The sequence below is a fragment of the Nylanderia fulva genome, unplaced genomic scaffold, assembly GCF_048542155.1.
Source record: "Nylanderia fulva isolate GAGA-0341 unplaced genomic scaffold, ASM4854215v1 Scaffold13, whole genome shotgun sequence".
Classification (NCBI taxonomy): Eukaryota; Metazoa; Arthropoda; class Insecta; order Hymenoptera; family Formicidae; genus Nylanderia; species Nylanderia fulva.
Genome location: NW_028189518.1, coordinates 1419603 through 1436665, shown reverse-complemented (window position 1 = coordinate 1436665; position 17063 = coordinate 1419603). Strand labels below are relative to the sequence as shown.

General features: G+C 29.7%; 1 protein-coding gene across 3 annotated transcripts in view; it reads left to right on the top strand.

Moving 5' to 3' along the window:
• Rgk3 (Rad, Gem/Kir family member 3) overlaps positions 1-17063 on the top strand; it is a 39737-nt gene that overhangs the window by 12014 nt on the left and 10660 nt on the right. For all 3 annotated transcript variants that reach the window (XM_085479756.1, XM_029304602.2, XM_029304601.2), the window contains exon 4: positions 13274-13486. In XM_085479756.1, the coding sequence (XP_085335882.1) occupies positions 13274-13486 (213 nt within the window). The remainder of the gene's footprint in view (positions 1-13273; positions 13487-17063) is intronic.

Sequence of the window (17063 nt, the reverse complement as noted above, 5' to 3'; positions counted from 1 at the left end):
CTTTCTATTTTAAAAGCATTTTTCAATAGCATTTCTATTAGATTAATAGCAATTCTATTAGAAAATTGATTCTAATATTTTATTTATTTGTAAAATATGTTATGTCATTATATATTTACATTTAATCTTTATTTTAATTAAAAATATTATATATATATGTACCTATAGATTAAGCATTTATTTACTATTTGCATCTACAATTATTGTTTATTATACTAATATATAATTAATGTGAGCATATAATTTTTGTTAATTCAATGAATTTTTTATTCACATAATATATTGTAAAATAGTGTGTGTATGTATGTTGTACCTTTAATTATAAATTATGCACCTGTGTCTTCTGACGACGATAAAACTTCTTAATGGTAAACTTCTTAATTAATGTAAAAAGTTTATAAAAGTTTAATCGTAATCATGTCATATTTTGATCTCTTGTCATATTTTCGCAAGACGCACTTCTTTCATGACACAAAGTGTATTTCCACAGAAAGGTTAAATTAATCGCAGCTGCTTCTTTAGATTAACAAACATTAATTAAGTTTTCAGCTTGAAGCTAGTTCCATTTTATCGGAAAATAACCGCTTTTGTGAAAGCAAATACATATAAGTGAAACAGTGAATATATGTGGAGAAACTATTTCTATTTGAGCAACGTTCTAAGTGATCGAATTCATTTCCCATCCACATCTTCTACAGACTTGTTTGTCCTTGTTTAATCAAAACGGTTGTGCTCGCTGACTCAAGCTGATTCGCCGTAAATCGAATTCGACTACCTGTTACAGTGTATTGTAAAACATTGATTTCTTGCCAGTTTTAATCGTGAATTTGTGATTAACACATTAGAAGGCTGCTCAAGGATTATTGTTTATTTTACGTGTCTTTTTTTTTGCTAAAAATGCAAATAATATTCATTTTAAACTTATTAAGAGAGGATGGTAGTTTAAAATATATTTATAATTTCTAGAAATTGGTAAAATAGATAATTTATTAAAATATTTCCTAAAAAATAGTGATTTAAATTTATGTTATCTAACTATTAATATACCTATTATATTTTTGTATATTATTAGGTCAAAAAATTTGCTAAATTTTGTATGAAAAAACTTTACATATCACACACATTTAAATAAATATATATATATATACATATATTTACATTCAAAACTTTTAATATTAATTTTTATAATAAAAATTCTTGTTAAAAATAAAAATGTTGACATATATTAAAATATTCTTATGAATATTTTACATAGTATAAAACATTTTTCTTTTCTTATATATATATATATATATATATATACATTTTACTATATATTCGTAATAATGCGTGTATATTGATTAATTTTCTTGCAGAATGTTTTTTATTTATATTTGTTGTTATGTCCTATTTTTCTTGACATATTTCTAGAGAAGAACTAAATCCGCTTATAAAGGACTTGTATTTCTGAATCTCAGGATTTGTATACTTACAATATCCATCTTACCGGTAATCCATGTTCTTATTTCAACGTAGCGTACGTTTTACTTTTCCGTGACAGAATAACGATTTTATTTGCGAACAAAAAAGACTTTACGGATGAAATGCGATCTTTTTTTGCACAAAATATATTAACCGTATTTTAAATTATACGCCAATAAGCTCCAGATGTACATTAGTATCAATACCAATATAAACTGATCCATCGTTCATTGTTCTTATTTATATCATCCCTCTTACAAATTCTGGTTGTACATTAGTCTCATCGGTGAGGCTGATGTATATCGAAAGTAGGAAAATATTAACTAATATTTTAATAAAGGGAACCATAATATATTAAATCAACATAAGAATATACTAAATCGAAATATAAACCGGGAGTTGAAATTTAATGGGTTATAGAAATTTAAATGTTGCCTAATGTTCGTTTTAAAATATATAGAGAATTATATCAAATATTGTTAAAATATATTTCTCCACAATAATGAGAAAATTTATACATTACATTTTCTATATACATTTAAAAATTTCCTTAAAAAAAGTTACTCAGATCACATTTGATATAAATACATCTAATTTTAAAATAGTTTTTAAATTTCTCAAAATTATTTTTTTGAATAAAAGTTATAAGAAAAGTTTTATTTAATTTCACAGACGTTTGCTGCAAAAATTTTTTAAGTTGCTTGTTTAATTGAATACTTATTTTTTCGTTTGGTTATATAGTTCTGTGTCTGTGTAGAAAATGTCTCTCTCATAAAAGAAAAGGCTGTAAACCATGAAGTAATGAAGATCGATGATAGAATGCACGCTTGACGTAATGCACACTTGACTAACATATATACATATATATGTGGTTTCTCTCGCGCTACCCATTTACCTTTTATTAAAGTCTTTTTATGATCTGACCTCGACATTTCGATGGCATCAATGACCTCATGCACAACATCGTAATTCTATCCAAAGAATCGCTTTCCTGCGACCTTACTTCTCGCTTACTTATTGTTGGGTTTATATAGCTTCTTGTGTACTCATTATACAGTATTTTACGAAAATATATATATATATATATATATATATATATATATATGTATATATATTGTGCTGAAATGTTACAAAAATGAATTATAGTAGGCCGGACATTCTTGTTAACATATGTCAACGCCTTTTTAATAAGAGTTTGTAAACACTTTTTAAAGCTGCACGAGATAAGATAGCTATTTTTTAACAGCTAGCAAGGTACAGATAGAAAAGGAACAAAGTGTCAATGTCATTTAATATAAAACAAGGAAAAATTTGGCTTTATTTTAATTTCTTTTAATGAAAAGCAAATAACAATTTTTTATGTTGCAAAAAATATATATATTTTCTTTTTAAAATTTTTTTTTAAGTCAAACTGTTTTTTTTTACTAATTAAGAGTTTTAATAGAAAATCTATTTTGATATTTTTAACAGTCAGACTGTTTCTTGAAATTATTTAATTCGTTGTTTTATCAAAAGCTTTTTTGAATTTATAATTAGAAAACAAATTGTATATTTATTAAATAGCATATTTAAAGTACAAAGTAGAAGCTCAAATTAGAAGCTTAGAAATCATATATAAGTTATATCTATCGAAATTCTCTACAATTAATAAATATGAGAAAATTGAGATTAAAATTAGAAGTAACATCTTGACTGGGATTTAATATAGTATTATAACTTTGTTTTATAATTATTACACTTAAAAATTATTATTGCATAAGGTGCAATTATAGCATTATAAAATTCTTTGACATAATTTTTTTTTTGTAGCGAGTCTTGCGAAGGGTATAATTTCGGCTGTTCTGAGTTAATATTGGTAGTTTACAAAGGGCGCGCCGGTTGCTTTGCGATAAACACATCGGTGGTACAGCTGCTACGATTTATTTATAAGCGCCTCAACTACTGCTTTCGCAGCTATAAATAATCCTATCGGCGTTCTACCTTTCCGCGATATTAGGCGCGTCGTATCTCACCTCGCCGAAGGGAGAAAGGTTTATTGTGCTCTTGTTACAGACCTTAACCCTCCGTGCTATCAATTTCTCTCTTATTCGCTAAGCTATGATTGGCCTCCGTCAAAGAAAAATTTTGGTCGATCTTTTTCCCCGAGTTCGTATTCGAAGCACGAATGAACGTTCATAACAGCTGATTATGTATCAATTTTTATACATTATATCTTCATAAACGAGACTGTTTTTCTAAATAATCAACGCATTTTTCAAATAAAATTTAACATCTTAATTTGTTAAAGTCAGGACTATATAAACTTGATTTTATTATTTTCTTTTTGTGATAATGAGACATATAATATAACCATAATTATAATGATGAAAAAGTCATTATTTTACATTTTGTTAGAATAATAAAAATAAAATTACTAAAGTTTTCTGAAAAAGTTTTCTGTATAGGTAAGAGTTTATTTCTATTTTCTGAAGTAAAATGTTGTTCATTTTATATATTCTTTTTCTTTCTTTATGCGGTGGGTGTAAAGAATATGTTAACACAAAAGTTCAATGAGAGAAAAAAAACAATTGCACGGTTGCGCATTTTATTGGTTTGCTCTTATGCACAAAATTGTACTGACTCGGTATAGAGAATTAAAATCCAATCGATAAAATAAAATATTACATATTATTCTTTACGACGTCATCATCGATCAGTTCCGCTAACTTTCACATTGCTCCCGTTTTCACCCACGTCATTACGTGTCAACTTTATTCTACGCTTAGTTTAACATTATGATGTCACACTTTTGTACGCTTTATTATTATCCCATCTACTTGTGTGTAATAAAAACGTCACTGTTACTATTTCTTATGTCAATGTGTAATGACATGATTTTTATTATTTGTGTCCGACGAATTATTATATCGAGTTTCGAATGTGACACGTATAGGTAGATAGTTATTCCGCTAAAGGGAAAATGTCGTTTATTTTAAGATTTGTTTTTTTTTTCTTTTATTGAAAGAGAAAGAGAGAGAGGGGAAGGTTTATTTGTTGGAAGGAATATTCATCTCTCGTAGCAACTAGGAGTGGACACCGGTGACACTCTCCGACACGGAAAGTTATTAATTACAAGCTTGGGCGAACGTGCGCGTGAGCTAATGAAAATTTTTTCAAGCTTCAACGAGCATTTTGCATGTTGGACGGACGCAGTCTCGACGCGTAGGCGTTTTTATGCGTATGCACGCATAAAAATTGCATTACATCTCTGCCACTATCTCTTTATTCTGTTCGGCAAAATTACAATAAATAACCAGCTCGTTAGAAGTAGATATGTCATAATATCAGTGTCATTAAAACAGCTGTTCAATAAATATTTTGTGTAATAAGACATTAAAATTTATGAATTACACAAAAAAAAAATCTAAAATCATTTTGCTAACGGAATATAACTATCGGTTTGTATTTCGTGATATCATACGTTAGATATCGCAAATACTTTTGTCGATTTTTTTTATCCTATTAATTTTCTCATCGCGCTTTCTTTCTATATTTCTTACATGTAAATATATAAAGAATTCATAAGTGCTTTGTATACATCAAGTAATGAGAAACGAATATTATCGAGGGTTTGTTCTTCTCAGGTTGCTCTAGTATTCAGTTCCGCTATACTTCTACCTCTGTTTTATCAAGGACCATTGCGTCCTCGCAGTAAATATAGTCCACTCACTGGTCAGACATTCTATTGTGCCGCTTCGTCGACTCATACAGTACGCTCATACCACTTCCTCGACAAATTCATAAAATGAGAATTTTCGCGAGATAATTTTTTTTAATTAAACTATCTTTGAAAGAGAGAGATATGAATTGTCGGCTAATTGTTGACGTACTTCTGCTGAATAAACGTAATTAATAATTACGCATAATTCTAAAAATTAAAGCGTGCAATTTAAAAGGACTTTCTAGTTTATTTTATATTTCAGACAATGATAAATAATAATATTAAAGAATTTGAAAATGCAAAGAAATAAATTGATCCTGAGGTTATCTGAAAATGTCTAGATTCAAGAAAATGTGTAAATATATATTAAAATATGTGTAAATATTCAAATATTCATTTCAATCTAGCAAAAATTGGCAAGAAAATTGCTTGTCGACCTTAACACAGTGAGAAATATAGCGGAGGTGAGATGGTGACCTTGTGCAAACTCGATCCGTGAAATCGAAGAACGGTTCTACCCGATCGTTTGTCGAGCTCGTTTCGAAAATCGATTTCGCTTTTCCTGGATGTTCATAAAACACACCTCTCTCGCTCGTGGAAATCCGCGTACGATGACGACGGCTCGTAACGTTTTACGATTTCCCACTTCGACCTGGTTTATCACGTGTACACGATTCGAGACGGGCGATCCGCCTTTGCCGCGCGCGCAATTTTGCATAAATACATATCAATCTCTTTCGACGCGGAGGTTCAGGATGGATGCTATATATCAGCGTGCTCGATCTACGTCGAAATTTACGGTCGACTTGATCCTTCGTTTGCGACGTAATCCGCTTTTCGAGGATCTCGCCGCCACAGTATAAACATCGGCGATTATTCGTCGGGCTTGCAATTTCTTTGTTGCCAATGTAACCATTAATCGATATCTAGAAAGATACTATTTATGTCGTGCGACATTTTTTTGATTTTTATATAGTATAATAAAATTTATGAAAAAAAGAGAGAAGTGCAACGATGTATTTCTTATATACTTGCAGTTATTATTGTATAGTACATGCAGCTTTATACTTTTCTTTATTTTAAGTATACCGACGTGTGCGCTTTTTGCAGTAACATTTATAAACTGAATAATCACGCGTGAGAAATAGTTTTTAATAACTTGAAGTTTAAAGAAAAAGATTAGAAAATTTCATAAGCGAGTAACAATATAAATTGATACAAATTTGCTTTTATACATACGTGCAACAAATGTTTATTCTAAAAAATATTTTAAAGATTTCACGTCTTTATTTATGGTTGAAAACACCTGAAATAAAAATGCTAAATAAATTTGCGTGATATAATAAAAAAAGAATACATCGCTAACGATTTCGTTGTAATCAAACGGCTTTAAAAAGCAAGTTTGCACATAACCCCGTGGCAAAAGTTTACAAGAACCGTGCCGACGAAAGGGCGGCAGGGATTAACACGAATCCCGCGCTGGATCCTTCAATTAGCGTAATTCTCAATTCTCGAGCTTTTTTTCTTTCTCGTCGCGAAACAACGGACCATTGATTGCCGCTAAGCCGCTCGATCGGACCTGAAAGAATCGCGAACGAAAAAAATTAGTTTGTTAATTTGCGCGATTCTATTTTTTATTCGAAAGAGGAAAGCACGCTGTTTTTGCTCCCTTTCATTTTCACGAGGTGCGGACGGGCCAAATCTGAAATATTAAACGGATCCGCGCCAGCAGCAGCTCCGATTGTTGTTTACGGTGACCGTCACGTTACCTCGGAATGATTTGATTACGTGTATCGAAATCGATACGCAGATGTTCCAGCGACCTAACTGAGAGAGGGTGGTTGGATGACAGATCTCGCTCTTGCGTTTTCTCACTTCTCTCTCTCTCTCACGCACCTGTATATGATTCCGCATAGCTGGCATGCCGCGGAAAGGGAATCGGGTTTCGCGTCTATGTATATATACACACTGCCATAGACCACATATGCATACGCACGTTCGGATATATCTACAATGCAACCACGCCTTCATATGGGGACAACCGCGCGCAGCTGGTAGACGGCAGATTGGTCCCTATAGAGTGACACCAATGGCTATATCACTGCTGGCGCTTTCAAATGCGTTTGCCCTGGTCGCTTAATGGAGTTTAACCGCGACGGTCGACGTTCTAGAAATTCCGCAACGTGCCTGCGCGGCGGTGCGGCGACTTTCTGCCGCAGAAATTTATCGAAGTCGAGCGCAATAACCAATATGAATCAGAGTCTTTCATTCAACAAGTTAATGTCATTCGTTTATCTTCCGACCGTAAGATATATTTAATTTGCGATCAAATTTCACTTCCATTCGCGTTTGTGTCAAGCGTGATAATATTTTGTATACTGCTCCTCTTCTAACAGTAAAGCCTATATAAGAAACCGTGAAAGTACTTTGCCGAAGGCGTAACTTTTAGCATTCGGAAAGCTTTTAGCTTTAAAGCTGACGGACAACAAAGATTCCATCCCGCAAAACAGTATCTTGAAAGTGTTAGTGTTCAACTGATATACACGTTGTAGAATCTCATTAATTTTGTGAAATTTGTTGATGAAAGAGAGAGAGAGAGAGAAGAAAAAGATTATTTTTTAAGTATTATGTAAATAGAAAATTAGTTTGTATGTATATATAAATATATATTTAATCAAATATTTTCATTTCGGTTGGAATCGTAAGAATATTAATAATTTGTCTTTATATATTATTTTATATTTCATATTTTATATTTTATTATTTGATTAATATCATACAGCAAATACATTGTACAATATTGAACAGGACATAAAGTAAATACAATACCAAAATAAATATCTATAATTGCTTGCATTACTAGAGAAAGATAAATTATTCTAAGATTATTGTGAAATATTACTGTGTGTTTTTTTAAAACAAGAATATTTATCATCCAAAAAGGATAATAAAAATTATTTTTTTATCGTTAATTATATGTATTTGTTCTATCTTCAGCAAATTTGTTCAATGACAAATAAAGAAAGCAATTTGCTATTAAATAAGATCAAAGGAAGAAGATTGGTTCGACTTCTTTCCTTTCTACATTTTTATCGCGCTTCATAAATTTTCCGTTTCTCGTTGACCCTTATAGTTAGACATACTTAAGATTGCAGAAATTCTTTAATCTTCTGAATTGTCTTCTTTCGCAAAATATCATTATGTTATGTTAAAGTTATGTCGAAAACATTTCTATAAAAAAGATCGGTATTTTAATTAAACTAATTGCGCATAAATGGTCTTATTATTGACCATTGTTTGTTAATATCATAATAATTAATATTTAAACAATTAATTGCTTATAGAAATTAATGTTAATTTGTCTATTAATGTCTTAATACTTAAATGATTCAATATTTTAACAATTTTAATCAATGAACTCATTGAACATTTTTATGTGAAGAAACATTCTCTCCACTTGTTTGTTTTGGCTATAGTATTTAAATTAAAAATAGCGATGTATATGACAAAAAAATCGAACATTATTTTTGTTCTTTCTTTTTACTGACTCTGGATATATCGATCGGAATATAATTCGATTTTGTGAGCACGGGAGTGTAAAGGTATAGCAGGGCGTTTTCCATAACACGCTTCGCTTGCTATAAAACTGACGTTCAGACTCTCCAGGCCGATAACCCATCGGATAGGCGACATTAGAAGAAGACCGAGTAGGTAGTTTATGATAGAAATGACGGGGGCGAGATGATTATCGCTTCGATCAACGTCTTTGACGATGACTGCCAAATATGCGTCATCGAAAAAACATGCGGAAAACATGCAACCGAGACGAAAATGATATATTTCTTTTTATAGAAATAACTGCACAAATTTGCTGATTTAATACCGTTTTTTCGCGAACTGTAAGAAAATATTATTTTTATATAAATATTATTAATATTATATTTAAATTTAAAAAGAACTAGGAAATGTTGCTTTTATTATAAATATATTTGGAATAAGATTGTGTCTCTTAGTATTAGAAATAAATAAAAGCAGAAAGTATTTTTAAATTAAAATTTTAAAGACACAAAAATTCATCAGAAAAAATTTACCAATTATAAATTAATATTAGATTTTAAAACGTGATACAAATATATTAACTTATGAGCTATATTTTGAAATCATTATAAACCAATAAATGTAGCAAAAATGATTGAATGCTCTGTCTGAGAAACCTGATAAAGAACGTTTTACATAATTTATTCTGAAATGTTCTTCCAAACAACATAGATAAATCTAAGAGACGCCTATAAGACGCCTTTAAACATTTTGAATCAATGAACATAGAATTTTAAAAGCATCAGAACTGCTAACAAGCACTAAGTTATAACGTTAGAATAATATGAAATGAAAGGTATGAAAAGATGATGAAGTTAATCGCATCGTGAAATCTTCTCTCGAATCATTTTCAACGCGGAAATATCGAGTCTAAGTACGCGCAAAACGATTTGGCAGCCATCGACGATCGCACACACACGTCGAACATTTCAACTTTTATTAATAGAATCCGCCTCACGTATTCGATAGTCAAATCAGTGCACCTGTATCACGTTTGTCGTGCCAGCTATTCGTACGTTGGGATCCGTCGGTTATCACCGACGAGCGAATGTGAAGCTAAACGAGAACACATTTCCATTTTTCTCTGTAAAATAACTTTCTTTTGCAAAAGCTCACACGAATGTGTACGCGGCAATTGAGTCGAGCGTTGCGTGATATTTTTATCAAAAGCACATGGAAAATAGAGGTCCCGCAGAGAGGGTGACCCGCGCAGCTCGTTTCTGTCAGCTGACATTACCTTGCAATAATCAATGGTGTACTGCAATCGACACGTATTCCCCTAGTCAGATTATATATCGTATAAATAATGATATATATTCATCAAAGCTGTGCACGTAATAAAATAATGCATTTCAATAACTGGATCGCATGCAGAAAATTGTGTTGCAAATAAATAAAATAAAATTAAATAAGTGAATATAAATGATGCATTTGCAAGCCAGAACTTTTTAATCTTCTTAAATAACATGTATTATTTAATAAATAACATTAAAGCGTAATTTTATATTATATTATTATGCAAGGTAAAAAAAGTATTTAGATACTAGAAATATTTTTCAGAAAAGTGAAAATTTAGAAATTGTAAGATTTTAGTAATCTCGTATTATCATTTTTAATATCCTTTTTTTTTTTTTTGACAATTCTATTTCCGTCTAATATCACATGTCAAATTTTCATATGTCATATGATCTCACAAACTTTCATTAAACTGTACCACAGTCGTCGTCGTACTGTTAAAAATAGTCGATGACGTTTCGGAAGTGAGAGAGAGAAAAAGAGAGAGTGCCGTTTTCATCTTATCTAACGTTCGTCCGACTGACATTCGTACATGGAATGAACGAAATGCCTCCGGATTTGGCGGAGCTGGAACGGAAATCGGATTGTCCCCACGAGTCTTCCGCTGCTATTTAATTTTATTTTTCTTTTTTTCTCATTCTCTCTCTCTCTCTCTCTCTCTCTCTTTTTCTCTAGTGCAATCGATCCTCCCGTTTTCATTCATTCGTATGCACAAGTACGCGAGCACAAGTAGCGCACACGTCGGGCTAAACTTCGCGCTAACAAAGGTGCAGTGACAAAGGGAAGATGTGAACAGACGAACGGACGGGATATCGGTGTTCTGAGTCACTGAACAGGACGTGTGTTGTTCTCCCTACAGTTGACAGCCGCACGTTGACATTGGCGTACGTGTGCACGTGTACGTACACGCGTGTGTATCAGTTTTATACGTCTGCGTAATGTGTCTATAACGGGTATCTATCAATTTTTCGATGAAAATAATTCGTCGTGAAAATCGACTCGATCAAAAGATTTATTTCTTCAAATTGAAGATACAGATAAAATATATTTATTGCTTTCTTGTGAAATTTCTAATAAAACAGCATTTAATAAAACATGCGTGAAAAATAATATTTGGAAACATATATATATATATATATATATATATATATATATATATGTATATATATTTCTGCAAAAATTAACTTAATTTAAAAAAAACTTTATTATTAATAGGTATTGCGAATATATATATTATTGTGTCAATATAGGATAAAAGTATATGGTTATATGTTTTATTTATACTCGTATTTATTTATATTATTCGTATTTATTTATCATTTTTTTTAATATTTTGACTAATGAGTTATTATTATTAACACTGAAAAAATACTAATGTGAAAAATATATAATTTCTATAATAATTTGGTTTGACTTATACATGTATATGAAATTATGAAAGATTAATATTATTTTTAATTTAAATTTAAATTAAATTTAATTTAATTAAATTTAAATTAAATTTAAATTTAATTTAAATTTAATTTAAATGTAATTTAATTAAATTTAATATAAAAATTATAACATTTTTTATAAAATATAATACATATGTGTAATTTCGTGAATTACGAATTAAATCATCTTTTACAAATAAAACTGATACATGAATCATCTCACACACAGATGATCTAAAATGAATTCATGAATCATCTTTCAGGTCTATGAACTTCTAAATGCTTGAAATATTCAAATGCCAAATCAGTGATTTTTCTATCATAAATTCTTCTTTGTAAATCTACTTTTTTAAATAAAAAAATTAAAAAATAGAAATAGACTCTATAATAAAAATAATAAACAAAATAACAGCACTTTTATTCCGTATATACATCCTTTTTTAAATAACTTTTTAATCTTTTTTATATTATAATTTTTTAAATTATTTAAATAATTCTTTAAAAATTTCTGAAAGCATATTTAACTTAAAATAATAAGTTTCTTACTACGTACATATTTATGATGATGTTATAGAACACGTTTACGTCGTAAATATACAGGTGCTCAACTTTTGCACTGTTAGCTTACAACTAGTTCGAGCTGATGTTCAATTACTAATGCAGCGCAAATGCATTAGCACGGGATGCCAGTGGCATTCCTTAGTCGAAGTTTACTTTTGCGGCGTCGAAGGATTATTTACAAGTTTGGCCACATCTCCAGCGGATGCAGTTTCCGCGTTAAATTACATTTATCGACGATGGCATTCGCGAGTGATCGCGAATACATTATTCTAACGATATCGCCATCCATTTCCACGCGAATGTCCGAGCTTATTTAGAAACAAACAGTTGATCTTTGCATTCAGAACATTGTGTGCCGTTTATTTAGTGCGTTCTGTTTAACTAATATAATGAGAGTTGGTAATTGTTCAGAAACTAAGAAAAAATATCAATCAATTTTTTTTATTTAATATTAAACATGAATAATTAGAAATCAAGTAATATTGAAAAAATAATAACTTGTAATTTTTTATTTATTTATTTTACTGTTGATATGTTTGCAAGAAATATATTGTAACAATTCAGATTAAGTTATGTAGAACATGTTGTGGTTGCTACCCTTACGAAAGCCGCAAGATCTATTGCATATTTCATGAGAATTCATTAGCTGAGAGATGAAATTCTGCTGAGAATTCTAGCCATTCCATCTCGTCTCTTTCGTTAATTTCGAGCATCTATTAAAATGGTGCCCACGTAAAGTACGATATTTACAATATTAACATGGGGTCAGTGCGCTGAAAAGGGCACGATGACGTCCAGAATACACGATGCATTTTATAAATGTTAGTAATATTAAATATACGGTGAGATAGATATATATTTGCGATTAATGTATAAACAAATATAAATACTAAAACAAATGCAGATAACGAAATATGAATGAAGGAATCTAAAATATAAATCAGATTTAAATTAAATTCGCATTTTTATAGAAAGACGTTGATAAGATTAATAAATGATTCATATAGTATCGAACATAACGTGAGATAAAATTTTATTATTATTTATCGTCAAACTTTTAGTTACATTAATTAATTATATTTTTATAACAATTATATTTCTTATATAAATATTCTATTAATTTATCGTATAAAATTATTTTTAATTTTATTATTTTTTTATTTATTTAGTTTAAATCACAATTGAATTAATAATTAATACGATGATTTTTCTTTATGTGCGGCAGGTGTCGTCAACAGAGGGGATTCCTTTCGGAGAAGAAGATCGAGATCGAATTCTCTGGTGCCTGCCGAGCAAGAGACCGAAGTACGGAAATTACCACCTAAGGAAGTCGCATCTCACAACGTCGCTATGCTGGGTACGAGAGGAGTTGGAAAAACCGCTCTCATCAGTCAGTTTATGACTAGTGAATGCATAAATGCTTATGACAGGCCGAGAGGTAAGTCCTTTAATTATGACGTTATAATATGTATGTATTATATTTGAGGGGCGACAATAAGAGATGATAAGATTTAAAAAATAGGAAAATAATCGCTACATATTTTTCTTACATTTATTTTATTAGCATGTTCTCAAAAGATTAATTTATAAGGTTATATTTAATGTTTTGATAAAATAAAAGAGTTTCTATTATTACTCATAAATTTAATATTATTAATCATTCTTATGATGTTTCTCATAATTAAAAATAAATTATAAAATCTGTTTATTCATTATTATTTTAATACATTTAAAAAATATTAATTGTCAGAATGTTTAGAATGTTAATATTATATAAATAATTATAAAATAAATTAATCTTTTTTCTCTGCGACATTTTTGCTAAAGAATTATACCTGCTCTTAAGAATAAACTACAGGTTTAAAAGAAAGTTAGGAATGCTACAATATATGTGTTGTGTGTATTCAATGAAAGGTTTCCATTATAATCAAACTTGTGTGAAGAAGTTACAACTGATTCTGTTAGATAAGTTAAGAAACGTAATAGGAGAGCTGAGAAGATCTTTAAACATAATTCTGTTCGAAAGCAACATAAGATTAAATCTCTCCATAAAATATTTTATGACGATCCTATGTAAACAGAGGAATAATTGCATAGAGGAAATTGTTAAACATTTCTCGATCGATTTCGTGGCAAATAATCTTTATGGCGATTTTCAACGGTTTACGGTTCGACCGGTTATATCACGCAAGTTTACGTGACGGTCTCCTGTGTGTATTTCGATTGCACACTGGTGAAATATCGAACGCCAGGGCTGCATCGAGAAAAGCGTAGTTTCCAATTTCCTAAGCGCTTTTCGGATTTTCAAGAGATTTCCGCTATTCTTGCTGAATAAGTTGAGAATTCGTCAATATTTACAGCGATACTTTGGAACGAGATCAACCATTATTCGATTTGACGGAAAACAAGGAGAGAATATTTTATGTCTGACCATATATAAGTCTGTTTCTCCTGCATTTCCAAATTATAGAATAACGTTGATTATTTTTATTTTACAATTGTAAAATATAGAAATAGCGCATACTAAATAAAAGGATAAAATAAGAAATAAGACATTGAAATATATAAATATATTATAATCCAATATTAATGTATTTTAGGAAAAGAATTATCGTATTTTAAATACACATGCAAACGTATGTAAAACAATATAAAATTGTTTTGCAATAAATTAGCCTAAAATCTTATTATTTACTATATGCACGCAATTTAACACACAACATTAATATTTAAAATATAATTAAAATCTAATTCTAAACTATCTTTTTTATCTTTTAAAAAAATTCAAGTTTCTTGATTTTTCAAATCACGCTTTAAATCATATCAGCTCCATTTAATAAAAATGCTTGCTATTGAGTGTCGATTACGAAAGTGTCAGCAATGTTTTGCATGATGTAGAATTTGCGTGGGAGGTATTTAGGTCGAGGATCGTATACCGTCTCGACGACAATGGAAATTAGCGTCTTCGCTTTGTCAACGAGCCACTCATCTTTGTAGTTTCCACCTGTTAAAACAGACGAGATAATTTTTCCATCGTTCGATCTTTCTTACTAATTATTATATTTTTTCATTAATTTTTATACAGCATGCATATCTTTTAATCTTTATTATATAGATAAGAATTAGTTTTATGTAAATGTTCGGAAAATGTTTTTAAATGTCTTTGAAAAATCTGCTTAGAAAATTTTCGTCAAATTTTATAAGAAAAATGTGTATGGATATATATATGTATATGTATATATAAAGTATTAAAGTTTATTTAAGAGAATTATAAGCTTCAATTTAAAATGTAACTTTTTAAATTAAAAAATACAATTGGATATTATTATCCCTGTCATGTTGCCTTGATTTAAATAGACTCATTATTTCATGACATAATACGACATGTTATTAAAATTATTTTTTCTAACACTTATTCTTTTCATGAAAAATGCTTTCTTATAAAACATGATTTAATATTCGCGATATTTATTATAATTAATCGCGCAATTTTTTTATCGTAATTTTTCTCACAGTTTTCTTCTTTTTATTAAAAAAATTTCTTGCGACTCTTTCATTGATGCTTAAGTATGATAAGCGAGATGGTCGAGGCTTTGTTCCAGTTAGATTCAATACGCGTTTGGCGACATCATCCGGTATTATTACGATCGATATTTATGCGAGCTATCATACAATGAGGTATCCTCGCACAATAGAGAAAAAATCTGCGTTTGCTCCTCTATATTCTTTACATTTATTTTTTTAAATACACATTCCAATATATAAAGGATTTTTTTTATTGTGTTTAATGAAAAAAATTGTTTTTGAGAAAAAGATTTATTCCATTAGCTTTAATTAATTGATTGTACGACGCTTTTGTAATTTAATTAATCATTTAATTATGATAATTAATTTATCCTTACGTAATGATGCGCATTTATAGAATTATGTTATTGTTTGCATATTCAAAATTTATTTTTGCTTATTAACCTTAATTATATTAAAAACACAATATACACCTCCTTCATCTCGGCCAATAGAGCCAAACGCGATGTTATTGCGACAATTAAGAAAGAAAATTTTGAAACTATTCTTAATTATATTGCTTTTTTAAAAATGTTTTTTAAATAATACAATATAAATTATCTAACAAGAATATATTTTTAAAATAGAATATGTGCGTGTACTTTGTGCGCGGCACGTATTCGGAGTTTATCTTGTATCTCAAAGTGAGTTCATAAGTACGTTTTAATTACCGTAATTATAATTATATTTAGTGTGATAACACATGTGATACGTACGGATGCGTGTGTATACGGATTATGTTCACATTATAACGCATAATGGCCTCATAATAATTCGATGAGCCTATCAGATACGCTCGGAATGACGGTAGTGTGTATATGACATTCTATGTAGTTAATCTCACAAACCTTGTTACAAACTATAAGGCGTATTATTGTTCATTATATTGTGTCAGTTTTCGTAATTAGATACTTGATGTAAAAGGGCATGTCAATTTTCATTATATTTTTCATTTAAATTCATAATACGATTTTGAGCTAATATATGGTTCATATTAATCACATAAGCCTTAATTTGCATTAATTTGAATCAACTAATCTATGTACTTAATTAATATTGCTATGTATATAAATTATAAAGATTTTAAAACTATACATCTTAATTGCTTGTAATTGTAAGAGATAAATTAATATTAGACGTTTACAAACATTACGTGTTTATTTTCGTGAATGCAATCAGAATTTGCCTAAAATGGAACAATTTGCGAAAGCAAGTCGGAGCATAAGCTTTGAGGCAAATGTAAAAGATTCGTCAGGTCATCTCATAAAGGTCAATTGAATCATTATACGAGATGATTACAACCGTGATGATTACAATAGTGACTACAACCGCGTTCAGGATATTTGATAATAAAATCGAAGAGAGGATACACTGTGGTCTTTGATGAAATTTCCATTTCGCAAGCTTTAACAAGGAAAGTAATTTTAATTAAAATTGATATTAAAACGTTA